General features: G+C 41.1%; 1 protein-coding gene across 4 annotated transcripts in view; it reads right to left on the bottom strand.

Moving 5' to 3' along the window:
* The window catches only part of igf2bp2a (insulin-like growth factor 2 mRNA binding protein 2a), a 59304-nt gene extending 51043 nt beyond the window's left edge, over positions 1-8261 (bottom strand). Inside the window, exons 1-2 of one of the 4 annotated variants that reach the window (XM_085434163.1) lie at positions 8041-8261; positions 6749-6809 (exon numbers count right to left, since the gene is read on the bottom strand). In XM_085434163.1, the coding sequence (XP_085290289.1) occupies positions 6749-6809; positions 8041-8215 (236 nt within the window). In that variant the 5' untranslated portion in view covers positions 8216-8261. Of the gene's footprint in view, positions 1-6748; positions 6810-7568; positions 7606-8040 lie in introns of those variants that run through there. The other 3 variants (XM_085434165.1, XM_085434164.1, XM_085434166.1) reach the window with 3 other exon arrangements.
* Between the last annotated feature and the right edge of the window lie 5217 nt (positions 8262-13478).

Below are 13478 nucleotides of genomic sequence, written 5' to 3'. Positions count from 1 at the left end.
GACTCCACGAATCCCTGCATAGCTTGTGTCATATGGTGCCATTGTGCAGTTAGATAGATCGTTTCGAACAATGCATTAATCATACTCGCACCGCCACATTCTGCACAATTTACTCAATGCATCTCGTTATTGTACCTCGGCCAGTGAAATCCGCGTGTCTTTTAAGGTTCTTTCTATTTAAGCTGTCTTCCTTGCCTTCAGTGTCTCCACATTGTTTTGCAGCTACAGGGCATTTATATCGGAACAACGGCACGTGCAATCTCTTGCCATGTTACCCAATGTTAACAGTAGCCTTACAAAACAAGCTGATAAAGAAATTTTCCCCATAGTTGCCTGCTAGGCTGTGGCTATGTCTTTAAATACCATTTCCATTCAACATTCAACTATAATTGTGTATTTTTATTTTCCAAAACATATGTACAGCCTGCATTAAAGAAAATGAAAAAAACAAACACAAAAACGCCTAATATAATGATCATAAAACCTGACCAAACATTGACAGTCTGGAGCCCTGAATAACACAGGAGAAAAAGAGAAAAGAAACAAGTCAACAAGTCACCCAGAATCTTGTTTTATGGATGTTTGTGGAAAATGTTCATGTTTTTGCCATCAATTTGAGTCTACCTGGTAATTTTTTGCCTGTCTGCTCTCTCCTCTTTCTTTTTTCTACCCATTTGGTTGTTTTTCCTCTCTTTGGAGCATTCAACATTTTATTCATTTATTTTAAAATTGCTGTAAGTAATGTTAATTACAGGCATCCTGGTACCAGGGCTCTGGATTAGACCAGGTAGGTACAATAATCATCTCTGATACTGACAGGTCAACTACCAGTCAACCAACGGGCAATCATGTATAAGAGAAATTAATTCCACTGCTACATCTCTACTTTAAAACCAAGGTAAGAGAATGAGAAAAGGGTGAAAGCCTGACAGGATTATGAAGCCCATTTGACCAGGGTGAATCTTTAGGCAGACCGTATTTCCAGCTCACAGTTTTAAGCCAGTGACACAGTGCCTCCTCTGCATGTAAGCATTTTTGGCTCTGGGCTCGCTCCATGTCAGACTCTGATTGGCTCCTTGGAAGTTTTCACCTGTTCAAAACCCATCAGAGCTCTAAAGTAGTATCAGGGTAGCAGTTTTATATGGTGATGATATGGGACAAGGACGGGATCTGCCTGTGTGAGAAATGCCACCTGCTGTACGCCTCAGCTGCCCTCCCCTCCACGGACACCACGCCCTTGTGTGCTGGCACACTGAATGGCAGAAACACTAAACTTTACATCCGGCATGTTGCTTTTAGCTGGGATTCCCCACAGCTTCTCTGTCTCTCCTGTGTCATCCTGTGTCATGTTCAACCATTATATTCACATGGCGCGTGCACACACACACACACACACACACACACACGAGGGAAACCAGCCTGAGCAACAGAGGGATGATGTAGAAAAGGAAAGAGAGACCTAGCAGCTGTTACAACTTTCAAATGACTTCCTTAAAAAAAGAACTTGGGTACAAACTGTGGCACTCATAATCATGACTTATAAAGTCATTAAGCATTCATGTTCAGCACGTTTTAGATTCCAGTATTTCATCAAACCCTGTTTAGCATAACGGCGTCCCCAAACAACCACTCCAAACAGCCTGACATGGCAGCGCTCACACTTATCTCCAAGCAACCGGTAAACTAGGTGACGTATCTGGCATACCTGATGGACAGGTGTGCCACCGAGCACCTAGTTGATTAGAAATGCAACTTTTTAGTCTTGATAAGTTCAGAACTTCAACTTTTTCTATCATCTTCTACAGAAAGCCAATGACAGCATATCTTCAGGGACAAACTTACAGATTGAAATAAAATGTCTTCAGGTGTCTCAGTTCAAGGCAACTTTAAGCCTCTCGTCTTTAATCATGAGGGTTTCATTTCCCTTTCACAACAGACTTCTTTTTCATTACACTTTTTATTCCATCGTGATAAAAATTGCAGCAGCAATGCACGATTGTGAGGTCACAAACAAAAACACAGAGCTGTCCCCTTCATCTCCCATTTGGATGATGATGATGATACATAGCACCTCTCTAGTTCTTTCTCCCGCTGTCACACTCTCCTTCAGGTGAAACCATCTCCAAATAGTGACCAGTCCTGTTTTACTTCCCTTATTTCTAGCATATTTGGACGGCTTAGTCAGAGACTAAGTCATCAAGTCAGAGCAATCCTCCTCATTCCAGCCACACCTTCCACACCTCCTCACTATGGCTCTGGAGAGTCATCTAGCCGATTATTTAAATCCTGGTTGTAATGGGTGTAATGCTACAGGAACTATTAGTCATGCAACAGGTTGCAGTGAAATGTGAGTGGCAGCTCATTGAGAAGTGAGTTTCTACAGACACTGCTGTGATACACACGCAAGCTTCTGTTATAATAAAAATAAAAAAAAAGTAGATCTTTTTTAAAAAGGTGTTTCAAACTCTCGGGGAGCTTAAACAGTGATCCCACAGCTACAATAGACACACAATGAACTCACAATTCTCTCACATCTAATCTCGCTGCTCCCTTAAGCTATGTACTCTGTTGCACTAGCAAGCCTGTTATCACTTCAGGAGAGAAAATATACTCTTTCACTTTCATGAAAAAGTTAATAATTGCTATACAAATTTAGCAGAGTTGTAGAGGCGCTGAAATTTGAAATGCAGTAGCCTGAACACAGAAAAAATAAAAGCCCAAGGCTAATTTCTAAGAAGAAAATTGTCATTTTTTCTCCTGTAATTGCTAATGAAGAGCAATTTCATAAGCCATAACTTTTATAACACAAGATCTCAATAGGGGATACATTTGTATGGAAGATTAAACATGTGTGGCATCTCCTCCTAAATAAAACAGATCACTCTGAGGGATCACTCCTTATGGACAGGTGAGAGGAGACAGGAGGAGGAGGAGGGTACAGCGGATGTGGCTTTGGAGGAGAGCAATACAGTACCTCCTGATATCACTCCAGACAAAACCAGAGCCTGAATTGGAGAGCTTCCCCTTCGCCCAGGATCAACTGGGGAGTATTAATGGATTCTGAGTGGATCAACTGATGGCTATCGTATTTCGGTGTTTTGACTCAGTGTGCACAGACAACCCAACACACACATCTGCACGGGCACCACTGTGGTGCAATGCAGATGTTTACACCACGCCGTAGTATCCCATTATTTAAAAAAAAAAAGAATGCACGTCTTGTAATCGGCCTGGCTTTATTAAACAACTGTTAGCTAGCTTAATACGTAGATGAAGAGCACAAAACAGCTCATTAGAAAGACAGTGGAGTGTAGCACAAGAGTTAGCACTCGGTCACAAATGTATCACATTTTCATTTAGGCATGTCGAAGGTGCCGGGAGATAATTGGAAGGAGGAAAAGTCTGTTTTTGTCACTGAACAAGCAAGTAAACAAACCTGCATGATATTACAGGAGGACAGCTTTAATTGTGTTTACTCCGCAAGCACCACCTTCATGTGCTTACTATCACTGACTGACTATTGATCAGGCTCATAGCAAGCGCTCACATTGGTCATTTTGCGTGCAACTCCAGCTCAGGTTTGATAGACAAGCAACACTGCAAACGGTTTATGAAGCTCCAATATCAATTAGCACCAAGTCCCACTCTCGTGTGCCTCGTGTGCAGCACGAGCAACGACTGCAAGAAACTTAATATGGAGGACAAACCTTTTTTTTAAATGATTTCTTGTGTAAAAACAGGCCACCATTAAAAAACAAAACAAAACACATGAGCAAAAATGCAACAAAGATATTTTGCTTAACTATAATATCAAAATAATTTCCTTTGCAATTGCACTCTAATTAGGAACATATAAATTAGGCAACTATAATAAAAGAAATATGGCTAATAATAATTATTCTTAAGCATACTGAATTTCTGTTTCATGAGTTCCACTGATTATTGCTGCAATAAACAATTATTTTTAAAACCTACAATTATATATCAAGCTCATGTCAAGGCAATTAAATATATATGTAAAACACAGAAATTATTTAAAGTATGAGTCCATTAACATAAATATATACATTTGGAGTAACAATTGTCTTAACACTGAAATCTATATTAAGTAATCCATATTTTTAAAACACTAATAAAGTGCTACAAACAAACAGTTTCAGCAGATACAAGCCTCATAATTGTAAAAACTCTCTTTAAAATATGACTATAAATTTGTAACTAATTATTCAACATTTCCCTGACAAGAAGCTTCCAAACTTCCCCAAATAAAATCAAAAGCTACTTTTATTCTTATAAATTAGCTCATAGCTCCAAAGCTATTTGAAATGTGAACACATAAACTGCACAGAGGTGAAATAATATTTAAATGGCAAACAGGACATCAAAACCACATGAACTCACACCTTTGTTTTTGATCAGGTGATTTAAAAACACGTTTAAAAAGGCCCAGGCTTTCACTCATTAGCAAACAAAAAGCTAAAAAGTCACCATAATCAATCTGAATTTTACCCTTTAAAATGGGTACAATTTAACTGTGAATCCATATATGGCTGTCAGCACAGGGACCTTGTTACACAACAAAACATAACTAAAAATATATAAACAAGCAGCAGCTGAAACTACAGCAGCCTCACAAAACCCAAGAAGTGTCAGCAGGCCTGAAGATGAGACATAAAGCTCACACAGCTTCCTAAATAACAAGACAAAAACTGATGAGCCCTGTGTAACTATATGCATCGAGCTCAGCTGCAATTAAATCCACGAGAATTCCTGCAGTTGTTAACATAATTATTTAAATGCAAGATTTAGAAAATACCATAAATAAAGCAAACAGCGTAGAATCGTCCTATATTATTACATCTAAATTGCATTTTCAATGATGTCTCGTAGAGCTTGAATACATGTAAAAGAAATTATACACGAAAAAGATGAGACATTTGCATTAACTGGAGGCCTGTAAATTATGATAATTAAATCTTATAGTGAACACAAAAAATACGCATTTTAATCTTTTTAAAATTTAAATCTGGGCGAACGTTTCTGTCGCAAAATCTCCAAACAAATCGTGGCGAACTTCTGCGGAGAGGGTTTCAAATTTAAATTCACTACTTTTTAAGGCATTCTGTATTTAAACCAAGCGAACAACAACAACAGCAAACTATTAAGTTGCACCTCCACGTGTCACGTTGAGGCAGGCTCTGCGTTACAAAATGAACACCTATACGTATTCAAACAGCACTAGTATTGATCTCGCTCATATGGCGAGGATTCCGCTTTAAGGCCTTTTTCAGCACATGCAAGCACATCCAGCAGCTGTACACACTGCCGATTGGACACATCGGGCACATGTATGGACATTTGCTCCATCTGATTCAGCCTATAGCCGTGCAGTGTGCAGGGCCATCATGGCAGCCATTATGAGGCTCTCCAACATTGCCATGGCCTACGTGCACATTAACTGTGGGGAGTGGCGCAGGCTTTTACACCATGTTGCGCCTTGCAGCTTACAAAACGTCTTTAGATCGAGCCATAAAGCAAGGAAAACGACACAGCAGCTCGATCATTGTATATGTAAAGCATGCAGATTTTTTTCTACAATGTTGTTAAGCAAAAAAAAAGAAAGGAAAAAACACGAAGGGGCTGCTTAGGCAGGAAAGTAGAAAGCCTGCACTAGAGGGGGAGGACTATGCTGGAAGCACATAAAGTATGGGTCACGTGTTCCTCCACAAGGGGCTTGAATATTTACCTTTTTGTCACGCAATGTAGTTTTTCCCTATAGCCAATGGCATTGTTGTGAAAATGGGTGGATCTATAGATGTCGAGGGAGTGTTTAGGCTGCGCAAACTGCCACATACGAGTGACTTTTTCAGGCGTTACGCGTAGGGGTAAAAAAAATTAGTTTCTTTCTTTAATATACCCAGGCATTTAAAAGAAATTAAAAAGCTCGTGGATTTCTTACGTTTGTGGGCAAGCTGACACAAACACAAGTACACAGCAGTGGTGTCGTGGTTGTAAAGCTGAGGGGCTGACCTATAGATTTACGCACTAAAACAGTCAACCCTAGCTGCTACTTCTTCTCTCTCTTACACACACAGCGTGACTCCCACATACATCCACACGCATGCATATAGGGGAGAAAGAGGCAGCTGATTGGTATGCATCACGTCGTGCATTGCAGTGCAACAGTCAATAAAGAAACCCAACTTTTATCGCCTACATATATGGAAAAATAACCTTGCGTAGGGAGAGGAGGTTAATACATAAACGCATTTGGACCACGTTAATTTCAGCCTAAACTTGAACCAAGTTTAATTTCAGCCTTTAGGTGAGATTTAATTAGGATATATTAATTATTACACGTCAAGCGTGTGCGCGTGAGTCCATGTTTTAAACTGGGATAGGCCTTGCTGCAAGATCACGCGATATGGCAGCAGCCACCGTGTGTTGTGCGGATGTTGGGACTAAACTGTTTCTTTATCGCCCTTTTCTCTCCCCCCAACACCCACCCACCCCTTCAACTCCCTTTGTCTAATCACCACACAATCGCAATTTAATCGCCAGGAAACAAAGCAGCAACAGCGTGGCAGAAATCACACACGGCAGCCGAGAAAAGAGGGAAAATCTGCTCGCTATATTTCACAGCGGAAGCCTACAGGTCACACAAGTCTGCCATGGGGCACAGTATAGGCGTATGATACAATGCGTGTGTGTTTGTGGAGAACGTGTGTGTCACAGATTGTAGGCCTACCTTAGTTTTTTGGGAACAGAGTAGTCTACCTCTATCACCTTTCCGTGTAATTCAACTTTACCTGTAGGGACGAAAAACAATTGATAGTGTAGCGTTAGCTGTTGTGTTCATAAAAGTAACAATGCAAGCTGGGTAGGCCTACACACCAACACTTTGAATCACTTCACCAAGTAGGTGCGTCCCCATTCAAAATAGCCAACCCCTGAAAAAAGTAGTGTACACGGGCGCGTTGTGTGCGCGGCGGCGAACAAACTGTATACGTTTACATTAATCCCAACTCGGGGTGAGGTCCTGTGGGTGACAATTGGGGGGGTATCGGCGCCAAAATGAAGCATGATAAGCTTATATACTATGGGGAAAATGGGCAGCCATGCTTTCCACTCCCACAACCCTCACAGTGCAATGAGGGATATTTTTTCAGCTTCCAGTAAAGAATGCAACATCAAAAGAGGAGATGATTTGCAAAGGAGAATTGACTTGTACTCTTTCTATTCTAGGTAGGTGTTTTTCCTAATTCCCCGTGCTGACCCGGCTCGGAGGGTGAATTTGAAGCGCTCTTCGGCGAGGCTTTCAAACACGGCTTTTCGTTACTATTGAGTGGCCTGGCGCAGCACGGAATTAGCGTCTCACCTCGTCCCCCCTCAGCTACCTGTTTATTAGCTCTTTCCTCTGGACCCCCGTGACCCACCTCCAAGACACCTCGTAAAAACATAGCCAGACATCAGAGGAACACGAATCTGACAAGTTTTCCGCGCTCGCTTCGCCGTGCTCTCTTGAATAAAATCAAGATAAAAAATAAGTGAAAAATAATTATGCCTACCCGAACCATCAGACCATCCCATACATTCCAGTGGGTGATTGCAAAGTAGCGCCCCGCACTATCGGAATCCCCAAAATATAGGGTATTGTGCGCGTTAATTGCGTTACGACGACTCGTGCTTTCTTTAGGCAAATGGGCACTAAAGCCCCAAGTGTGTCCTGTGATCGATAATTTATCCAATTTTTGCTGGAGCGTGCATGACTGAGCGTTCATCTAAACTCTGATGGCACACACGGATGTGATCGCAAACACTGTCCCGAACAACATACACAGACACACACACTCTCACACACACACATATACATATAGATATAGATATATGTGTAAAAGAAATAACACAAGAGCTGCTTAACAGCCTATTTCACATTTCGGACACTCTGACCTATTGTGCTTTTTAAACCTCGTCTTGCAGTTAAACTCGCTGTGAAATTTCCCTGTCACCAGCAGCATCACTTATCAAATCCACACTTACCAGAAAGAGTCTCTATAGCCTTTATGGCCGAGTTCTGATCGGGGAAGTCCACAAAAGCATAGCCGGATTTCAGTAGGACCTGGTCGGCCACTGGCAGCTTCCTCTCCCCAAAGAGCTGCTTCAAGTCCTCGACAGTGACCGAAGGACTTAAATTCCCAACATATAGTTTGTTCATGATCTGAAAGGAAAAATCTCGAAGGGGTATCAGATCTTAGAGTGAGAGAATGGCGATATTCAGAGAAGTAGAAAAAAATTTAAAAAATAAAATAAAAAATAAAATAGAAAAAAATCTGCTGGGATTTAAAAAAAAAAGACGCAGCAATCACCCCCCAGGATAGTACTAAGCTATAGGCGACCCCCCGGCACCAACTGGCCCTGGCCAAACTCTTTTAACAGGGACTGAGGGAGAAGTGTCGTCGCTACGACGCTACTCTGGAGCCAACAAGCACCGCCTCTAAATAAAATCTCCCTTAAAATCACAAGAAAAAAATTGTTTGGAGGTGCATGTGGGTTCACTGCTGCTCTCCCAGCACAGAAAGTGCAGTAGGGTATGAAAGTGGCATGATGAGCAGTGGGTACATTCAGCAAAGGGATGGGCTTAAAGGAGGCAGAGGGGTTATATTAACAAATCATAATAAGGGCCGTGCCACGGGTCCCTCCAGGCTGGGGGAGTGAAGAAAGGAAAAAAAAGAGCTACTGTGTGGAAAATCAAGTCGTTGTCACTGCACTTGTCGACTCAAAGAGTGTCACTGATCCCCACAGTTTGCCTTTTATTTATTTATGAGCCACATAAAAATATGGATTTATGGCGGCGTGTAAGATGTGGGCCCAATCCTCGACCGTGAACACCTGTTATTACGCATATATTACACTCCAATAAGACCACCTCAGGTAATAATTGTGATCTTGTAAAATCTGAATATAATTATAAAGCTGTAACAAATCAAAAAACAAACACCAACAACAAAAAAGAGAGAATATGAACGTAACTGTCTTAAGTAATACAGAAAGTGAAAGCTTGGCTTGCCTGTACACGCCGTCCTTGCAGGAATAATGGTGAATTAGCTACTTATTACTACTTATATTCATGACTTATACAGCCTTACCAGAGGCATCTGTTTTGGCACCAATATCTCTTATTGGCTTTTACACTTTTTAATTAAAGGTGGCGACAGTTTCCATTTTTAAGCCTTGAATAGTACCAACAGCCCCAGTGCGCAAATTGTAAAAAAGGAGCAAATATTTATTTTAAGCTGCTGATAAGAAGGAGCGAGGGGATCCCAGGCCTTGTGCTGCATGCGCCCTCCATGCGGTGCCACTCAGGCCACTCATTTAAATATATATATATATATATATATTACCCTACGCATGATGTAGCATCCCGTCTCTTTTGTGTGTGCGCACGGATGGGTGTGTTTGGGAGGGAAGCACGGCTAAACGTAAGGCGAATTTCAAACAAAGGCTGAAATGTCAGTGAAAGGTTGTGGCTGCAGGGCTCGTGCATGGATGTGTAGTCCTTCTACCTACACTACCGAAGGGGGAGGAGCCTCGTGCTTACAGCAGCTGAGTGTTTCTACATGTGACTGGCCTGTGCCTTGGAACATTACTGCCACCCCACTGTAGTGGAGATAGTGCCAACAGCAGCAGTACTGACCATCCCTGCCCTGTTTACGTCAGTATGCGAACAGAGGAATGTCCAAACTGTGGCCTATTTACAAAACAAGCTCTTTAGTTACTTTCCTAGGTGACCTGCTAACACAGTTGTCTTGGGTCTTTACGCTTAGAGATAAGAATCACCATTCAAACAAGTCATTAAGTCGCTTTGAACGCATTAATAGCTACTTTATTAATGTTACCACTCCCCATGATCAGTATAGAAGTCATAAAATCACATCCATGCGTCGCATTTGCATTTCCCCGTGAAAAACAGGGTTTGTTTACATGTGTTCTTTTTATGTGTTATGCCCAATTAGGTCAGTGTGCTGACAAATCACGCCAGCCACCCAAAAATTATTTCCACTCTGAGGGGAAAATTGAGCTGAGAGTGGAAGGGATGTGACATTTGGGGAACGTGCTGAGAACTGCTGAACAAAACTCACTACACACATACTGCACATGTAGACTTGTGGTAGAATATGGAAATAAATAGGCTTATGCACTTTCCAAGGTGTGGTCACTGGTTGCTGGTGTCTTTCTGCTGGTCTTCCCCTTTTTTGGTAGTGAAAAAAAAAAGAACATCTTTGTGAATTTTTCTTGCTTCTAACTTGCATTAATTTTTACAGTATCCTTGCCCAACACTGTTTTATTTATCATTTCTAACATCTTTTACTTTAATTCAAGGTTTAAAGTACTAATTTATAAATTATGGAAGTTACAATGCTCCCTTGCAAAGTATTTAATTTTATTAATTTCAGCACTAAAGCCACAAAAGTCCACAATATAAACTGTTGAATAGGGTTTGGGGTAAAATAACCATTCAAATCAGAGCTGAATTTAGTGATATCGATATATATTTAGTGAATCTATTGTTGTATCTTCTGTGTGTCTATTACAGGGTCAATTTCTTGCTTGGTTGTGCAGTAAACCAAAGTGTAAAGCATCCATTTACTCAGTGAAACTCAAACAGCTGGAGGGCATCAAATACATCAGATATGGCTAATTTTAAGATTTAGAATTTTTAAAAATTGTCAATATCTCCACCGTGGGAATCTAATTAATTTTATCAGTTAATCACCCAAATTTTGGACAAAACCAAAAATAATTTGAGGTGCTTGTGCGCAGTGCACCACAAATGAAGTCATTTCACCTCAATGGTCTTGGCGTGAAGCGAGGAATCTCAGAACGGATATTGCAAAGCCTGGACAAATAAAACAAAAATTATCTGCATGGCTTGATCTCACTTGAGATAAGAGGGGGGATTGTGTTTTTTTTAATAATTTGGGTGAACTGACCCTTTGAGTAAAGAAACTGCCTGTTTTTACAAGACATGAGCTCTGCCTCTCCGCCCCCCCCTCTCCTCTCTGGCAAAAAGGGAAAAACTACAATAAGCGAAGAATCCAGCAAGTAATATTTTTCCATGTAATGTACTGTATGTCATGGATACAGATTTGGACCATTTGTGACCAGCAGGGGTAGATGTTGGACTTTGCTTTCCTGCAGCTAGGTGCTACTCCGAGGCTCTTGCTTCACCTTGTGGTGAAGGTTTAAACAGTGTGCTTGGTGTAACTGACTTGATTTCACAGTGGCTGTTTAGCTGCATTTAGTCACGGATCAATTTTCCTCAAAACCACATTAAAAAAAAAAATCATAAAGCAGTCCAACGACTCACCTTCTTCTGACATTAAATAAACGTTTTCTATGGCTATACAAGGCGAATCTATTGTGGACAAACCTGCTGTACTACAATTTGGTAACCTTTGACCCTCAACAAAGCAGGCTGGAAAATGATATTGATATTCTAGTCTTACTGACAACCTGAAGCACTTTACGCTGCCCACCACATTCATAGTTTTCAGGCTATTCATGCAGCACTTTAATCCTGTATCTACAGCCAGTTTAGAAGCACCAATTAGCCTGATAGTACTCCAGCTTTTTATTGCATTGGGAAACTGCCTCAAACCCTTATTTATTATCAATCATTAACAATTAAAAAAAAAGGATCCATATGTAATTTAATGTTAATAAGGGTCAGCATGATTGCATAAACAAACTCCTCTTTGTGTATTTTTCTCCTAAGCAATCATATTCATTTTAGATCATTCCCCTGGTTGACTTAAAACCTAAAGTTTGCATTGAAGAAGCGGATTTATCTGCAAACAGTCCCCACTTGCTGTCTAAGTTGTAGTGAAACTTGGAAATTGTGTAATGGAAACCAGAAACAGAGACTATTCACTTTCAAAGAAGAAGTTGTACATTACTGCTGCAACCAACAGATGTCAAAAGGTCCAACTTTAGGCCATTACACGGCAAGCATGTTGCAAAAAAGTGACACGAAAGCCCAGATTTTTCAGTTCTGAATTGGTCAATCCATCCATCCTCTACCGTTTAACTGGGTTCAGTTTGTGGGTGCAGCAGTCTGAGCAGAGAAGCCCAGACTTCCCTCATCCCAGACACCTCCAGCTCATCCGGTGGGTCAGGGTGCATGCCTGGCTACTTGTGATTGCTGTGGTTATCTGCAGTTTGTATGGTAGAAGCTGAATTATCTGCAAACATTCACCATTTGTTGTCAATCCAGGAGGTATCCTAGTCAGATGCCTGAATCACTTTAACTGGCTCCTTTCAACGTGGAGGAGCAGCTCTATTCCGAGTCCCTCTTGAATGACCGAGCCCCGCCACTCTTCAAAGGAAACTCATCTCTCCCACTTGTATCCGCGACTACATTCCCAGAGCTTGTGACCATAGGTGAGGGTAGGTACGTAGGGGGACTGGTTAATCGATAGCTTAGCTTCTATACTCAGCTCTCTCTTCACCACAACACATCTGTTCAGCATCTGCATCACTGTGGACGCCATCCCAATCCATCTGTCAATCTCATGTCCCACTCTTCCCTTACTCTTGAACAAGACCCCAAGACACTTGACCTCCTCCACCTGCACAGGAATTAGCACATCCAAGTCCAAGACCATAGATCTCAGATAGAAAACGGTATAGTGCCAGCTATGGGTGAGGGATGAGTTACTACCCTAGGTGGAGGAGGTCAGAACTTGTAACGTATAAACATCAAACACGTTGCGTTTCTGCAGAACATCTGTCCTCCAAAAACACACTGTTGACACCAAGCAACGATGAGCAGGTCCTGATGTTTCTAACCAGAAAAGGGAGAAACTGAAATTCTGGATTCATTACTTTGATTTCAGAGAGCCAACTGACCCAGAGAAGCATCTAGCTGTGTTTGAGGTTTAAAAAAACCCAAACAAAATAGTATAATTTTACCATTTGTATATTCAGCACAGAGACGAGTTTTAAGCTATGCTTGTTGCCAAACGAGTTGTCTAACTGGTCAGATCTGTTTACTCTGGTCTGAAAAATTAGGGGGAAAATAAATTAATTAAAAAGTTCCAGCTTGGTTTAAAAAAAAAAAAAAAATCCATCCAGCTAAACGTGGTCGGCATGAACAGCTGCAGTAAGGAAAGGACGAGGCCCGAGTGATTGAGCTTTTAACAGGAAGATTAAAATACTTTTGTGTTTTACTATTTCATCAAAGCAGTTTTATTCCTGATGTCATCCTCACCCACTTGACACTATACGAAGCCCTCCAGAAAATTTAACTTAACTCAAATCAATAGAAATGCCTTGCACAAATTCTGTAGAAAGAATATGCATAAATATCATAAAGTCAAGGCTTTAATATATTCATGTCAGCATTACAACTATCTTGCAAATGCAATAGTCTATTGTAAAAGGCATAAAAATACTGCGAGGAAGGACACGAGTCAAGG

This window comes from Copadichromis virginalis, linkage group LG16, assembly GCF_057382275.1.
Source record: "Copadichromis virginalis isolate Kocher_CV1m ecotype Utaka linkage group LG16, C_Virginalis_male_GT1.1, whole genome shotgun sequence".
Lineage (NCBI taxonomy): Eukaryota > Metazoa > Chordata > Actinopteri > Cichliformes > Cichlidae > Copadichromis > Copadichromis virginalis.
The sequence above is the reverse complement of the archived record's forward strand: the minus strand, read 5'-3'. Positions and strand labels throughout refer to the sequence as shown.